Genomic DNA, 4,905 nt, shown 5'->3' on the forward strand with positions numbered 1-4,905 from the left:
ATGTGGCTTCAGACTGGATCAACAGTCAATGTATGACAGCTTCTGGCAGACAACCACAACACTGACGCAGACACAAAGGGGGAAAAAAATAAAACATCTAAAGAATAAACTCTACATTTTACAAAATACTAAAATGATGATGATAAATAAAACAAAGTGTCTTTTTAACTTAAATATGTTGACTTTGTTTTGAAAATCTCAGACTTTTCCCCCCATAATTCCTTTTATTGAATATTCCAACAGAGACTTTATAAGGTTGCACATTGTCAGTCAGCTTCTTCTTGTTCCCTGTTTTATTTTAGTTAATAAATGTAGTTAATTGTATTCATTCCATTCAACTGAACAACTTTAAGTTCACTCAAAACAACTGAGTAGATTCAACAATTAATTTTTGAGTTTAATTAATGTGAATAAGTGACTCAAAGTTTTTTTTTATCAGGTTTTACATTACGGTTTAAATCGTATTTATAAAAGATTTGTGTTACATTTTGCTGAGATGCTGTCGGCCTTTGTGTGTTTGTGTGTTTGTGTGTTTGAATCAGGGAATTAATTAAAGATTAAAGTTACCTGGGAATAAACGGAGCTCCTTTAACGAGCCTTACAGGTGATTATTCTTCCACTCTGGTTGGTTTGAGAGCTGCAGGCGGAGTTAATGAAAACTGAAGCGTGAGCGGCGGCGAGATGTTTATCAGCCCGTTGACCTCCGGGCGAGGGTCAGCGCTTCCTGCGGTGAACCCGGTGAACACGATGGAAACGCGGCCGCCTCCACTAACGACTTTCTCACAGTTTACTGATAACGAATGCTCAGATGAGAAACACTTTCCACATTTCCGACAAACGACACAACGACACTGTAAAACCAGGGTCGTTAATTTAACTCAATATATTGTCAATCAAATATTTTAAGTAAAACGAACATTCTGGATCAAGTAGCTTTACTCATTTTAAGTGACACTGATTTAATTTAGTAGTTTTTATTTGTCCTGTAAAAAAACAAAAGTAAAAACTATTTAATCAGGAATATTTCTGAAACTTAAAAAACTAATTTAGTGTCACTTAAAATATAAAATAAAAGAATCTTTTTAACTCAACAAAATTTAGTTTATGTAACTTAAAATGTTTGAACTTTGTACTGGAGCTAACGTTAGCTTAACTGTAGCTACAGGCGGACTTTAATTCAGTTATTGACCTTTGACCTTTGTTCAGGATCGACTCCTTCAAACTAAAAACTTTACACTGTAAAAATATGAAGGTTTAAAAAAAAGCAAAGATTTGAGGCAATAAAAAAAAAATACTTTTACAGAATTAAACTTAATTTCTTAAAGGAAAAGTTTCTATAACTGTTGACAATAAAATTTATTAAAATATGTAATATCTGCTTACAGCTACATTATAAACCAATTATTAATTAATATTATCTGTTTATTATTTAAATATTTTTATATTTTTGTCAATAAATTGAATCTATGCTGCTTGTTGTCATCAGTGTGTTCCTGTTTGTTTTTATATTTATTTATTTGTAATAAATTTATGTATTTATTGATTAATTCTGCTGTTTGTCATCAGTGTGTATTTAATGCCTGCACACCTAATCAATAATCAATAAAGTTTAAGGTGTAAACTGGCTGTGTGTGTGTGTGTGGAAACCAACAGAAACAGAAGAGTATTAAAATAAGAGCTCTATTTAATCAGTATGAATCAGAACTTCATTAAAATTATGTTGTTAACATTTTACCTTCATCAAAAAGTAAAATATATTGTTCCTGATTGTTTATGAGTATTTTTACTTTGACCACATTCTCACACACACATCTGAACTTTGTGCTGATTACGTTTTAAAAACAGACTTTAATGTGTTTGAGGTGAATTATTGATTACTTTTGTTCTTTTTGCATCAGCAGGACGTTGTCATGGAGATTCAGACAATATTCAGTTAACACAGAAATAAAGAAACAGTAATTCTACTTATACTAATAAAGAATCTGTGCGTTCTGTGATTTGGACATTGTTATTGATTATTGATTATGTTTCCTTTAACTGTGCAGCGTCTCTTAACCGACTTCTGCAGAAAATCTGACACAAATCTGACACAAAATGTATTTTTCAATCTTTAGGAGCAATAAGCATTATTAAGTTAATTATTAAGTTTATTGATAAGTGACAATGGATGAGTTTATTCACACTGACCGAAATCCATTACTGTCACTCATTAAGCAACAGTTGTAGATTCTGATGAGTTTAAATAGTTTTTGTCGAAGTGTATTCACATCATCACAGGAGAATGTTGTACTTATTTTATATAATAGTAATAATAATAAAAACTTATATTGCACCTTTTAAAAACAGACAAAGCAAAATTATCACCCTGATAAACAAAATCTAATTAAATATTAAAATACAGAATAAATACAATAATAGAATAGAAACTGTGAAAGTCTTTAAAAATGTGTTTTATGAACAAATCAATCTAATTTTAGATTAATTTATCTTGAATAACTGTGTGCTTTTATTTTGAAAAAAGGAGGAACATAAAGCACATTAAAGGCTCTAACATTATATTTTATTTTATTTTCAACAAAGTGAGCGCTGTAATAAATATAATTACTCATAATATATACAGTTATAAAAACTAAACCAAGTATTTAAGTTTCTACATTAAATTTAGTCATTAATGGACAAAGATGGCGGGTAATGTGTTTGTTGTGGACCTGCTGTCTCTCAATAAAAACTGTTCCGGCTGTTCTGCTCGACTGAACCGGATCACAGGAAAAACCAACAGACGTGACTGGAATCAGAAAGTCTTCCTGTTTCCTTCTGCTGCTGCTATTTATAGAAAGTTACACATTATAACAGATTTAAAGCAGAATAACAACATTAATGGGAGTTCTCCATCACAACAAACTGTTTATTATTATATCATATTTATTATCTGGACTCAATCTGACTTTATGGGCACTTTTTATGGGCTTTTATTTATTTATTCTTTATTATTTCTGCTGCAGTTGTTTTGAAATGAGTTCACTGCTGCTGGGAAACTGTATCTTTGTGGTTTGAGTGGAAACATCCAATTATCTGTGTGGGTTAATTACCCCCATGAATAAACCATTAACGGGAAGCGGCGCGCTCTCTGATTGGTCGGCGCCCAGAGGACCGGATAGAAATACCGGGTGGGGACGGTGAGACTCAGGAGGACTTACAGGAACCCGAACCAGAACAACCTTCATCATCCACCTCAAACCGGGACTCAACATGCAGCCTGGATCCGCTCTGCTCCTCCTGCTCCTCGGCCTCAGCGCCGCCGCCTGCTTCGAGCTGCTGCCGGAGGAAGCTGCTCCCCGCCGGGCACGATTCTCCTCCAACAGCCCGAGTGAGTCCCGGTTCTGGTTCTCAGAACTTCTGTTGGTTGGACTGTAACTAAGTACTTTTACTTCAGTACTTGTTAAAGATCGACATATGTCTTTTATTTAGGGCTGATACGGATATTGATTATTGATTATTAGTGAGGAAACTGATGCATATTTGCAGTAAGATGAAAATATTAGTGTCAAAATGTAAAAATAACCAGCAGTAGAGTGAATATGTACTCAGTTACTGTAATTTATCTTTAGTTACTTCTTAAAGATCGATACAGATATTGATTATTAGTAATCAAGAAAAACTGGTGTAGATATTTTACTTTTTACACATTTATTTGATAACTTTAGTTAATTTGATGTATTAATATATTTGAATTGATATTATTATGAATATTTATAATTAATACAAAATATAAAGCAGCTCATAAATTATGATGCATTATTATAGATTAATCTACCCAACAATATACATAGCACATAGTTTACATTAACCTCTAAACACATAATTTACCTGCACAGGTTTAATCTCTGTTTTTCTAGTTTATTTTCTCTCTCTGCACATTTTAAATTCCTCTGCAAAAGTTTAATTTATCTCATTTAATGTATGGCTACTGTGCTATAGGTTCATTTTAATGTATGTATGTTTGTGTGCTGCTGAATGCTTGAACTTCCCTCGGGATAAATAAAGTATCTATCTACTAATTAACTAACTAGCTAACAACTGACATTGGCTACCTAGTTAGCAAGATAATGTTAAGTTTTGTTAATATTTGGTTCCCCACTGAGCGGACTCTGGCTCCAATGTGTCGATGTTCTGGTTCAGTTGGAGACAGACGTCATCGTTTATATGCCAGAAGCTAACGATTAGCTTAGCTTAAAGGTTCAGTGTGTAGGATTTAGTGGATTCTAGTGGTTGACTGCAACTTCCTCGCTTGTGTGTTCACATAGTGTGTATTTGTGTGTGTGTGTGTGTGTGTGTGTGCAGCTGATGTGGCCAGATGTTTGAACGGCGCCGTGGCTGTCGGCTGCGGATTCTTCTCCTGTCTGGAAAACTCAACCTGCGACACCGACGGGATGCACGAAATCTGCGAGCTCTTCCTGCACACGGCCGCCACCTTCAACACGGAGGTGCGTCCTGTCGTCCTGTCCGTCCACCTGTCTGTCCACCTACCTGTCTGTCTGTCTGTCTGTCTGTCTCACCTGTGCCTGTCGCTCTCCACAGGGTAAAACGTTTGTGAAGAAAAGCCTGCACTGCATCTCCCAGGGAATCTCATCGAAGGTTTTCCAAACGATCCGCCGCTGTAACATCTTCCAGAGGATGATCGCAGAGGTCTGTGAAATAAACAGATTAAATAAATAATAATCAATAATCAATAATCAATAAATCAATCTGAGTGTTTGTCTCGTTTAAAAAGGTCCAAGAAGAGTGTTACACCAGTCTGGACATCTGCACTGTGGCTCGAACCAACCCTGACGCCATCGGAGAGGTGGTGCAGGTGCCGGCTCACTTCCCCAACAGGTGACCACACACACCTGTCTGTCTGTCAGC

The 4,905-nt window shown here is 35.2% G+C and overlaps 1 protein-coding gene across 1 annotated transcript in view; it reads left to right on the forward strand.

Moving 5' to 3' along the window:
* The first annotated feature begins 3,191 nt into the window (after positions 1-3,191).
* stc1l (stanniocalcin 1, like) overlaps positions 3,192-4,905 on the forward strand; it is a 3,319-nt gene continuing 1,605 nt past the window's right edge. Inside the window, exons 1-4 of the mRNA XM_035667551.1 lie at positions 3,192-3,367; positions 4,342-4,484; positions 4,579-4,686; positions 4,772-4,875. Of these exons, the coding sequence (XP_035523444.1) occupies positions 3,250-3,367; positions 4,342-4,484; positions 4,579-4,686; positions 4,772-4,875 (473 nt within the window). The 5' untranslated portion in view covers positions 3,192-3,249. The remainder of the gene's footprint in view (positions 3,368-4,341; positions 4,485-4,578; positions 4,687-4,771; positions 4,876-4,905) is intronic.

Source organism: Morone saxatilis, unplaced genomic scaffold (assembly GCF_004916995.1).
Source record: "Morone saxatilis isolate NCDOM2014 unplaced genomic scaffold, NCSU_SB_2.0 Contig21, whole genome shotgun sequence".
Lineage (NCBI taxonomy): Eukaryota > Metazoa > Chordata > Actinopteri > Moronidae > Morone > Morone saxatilis.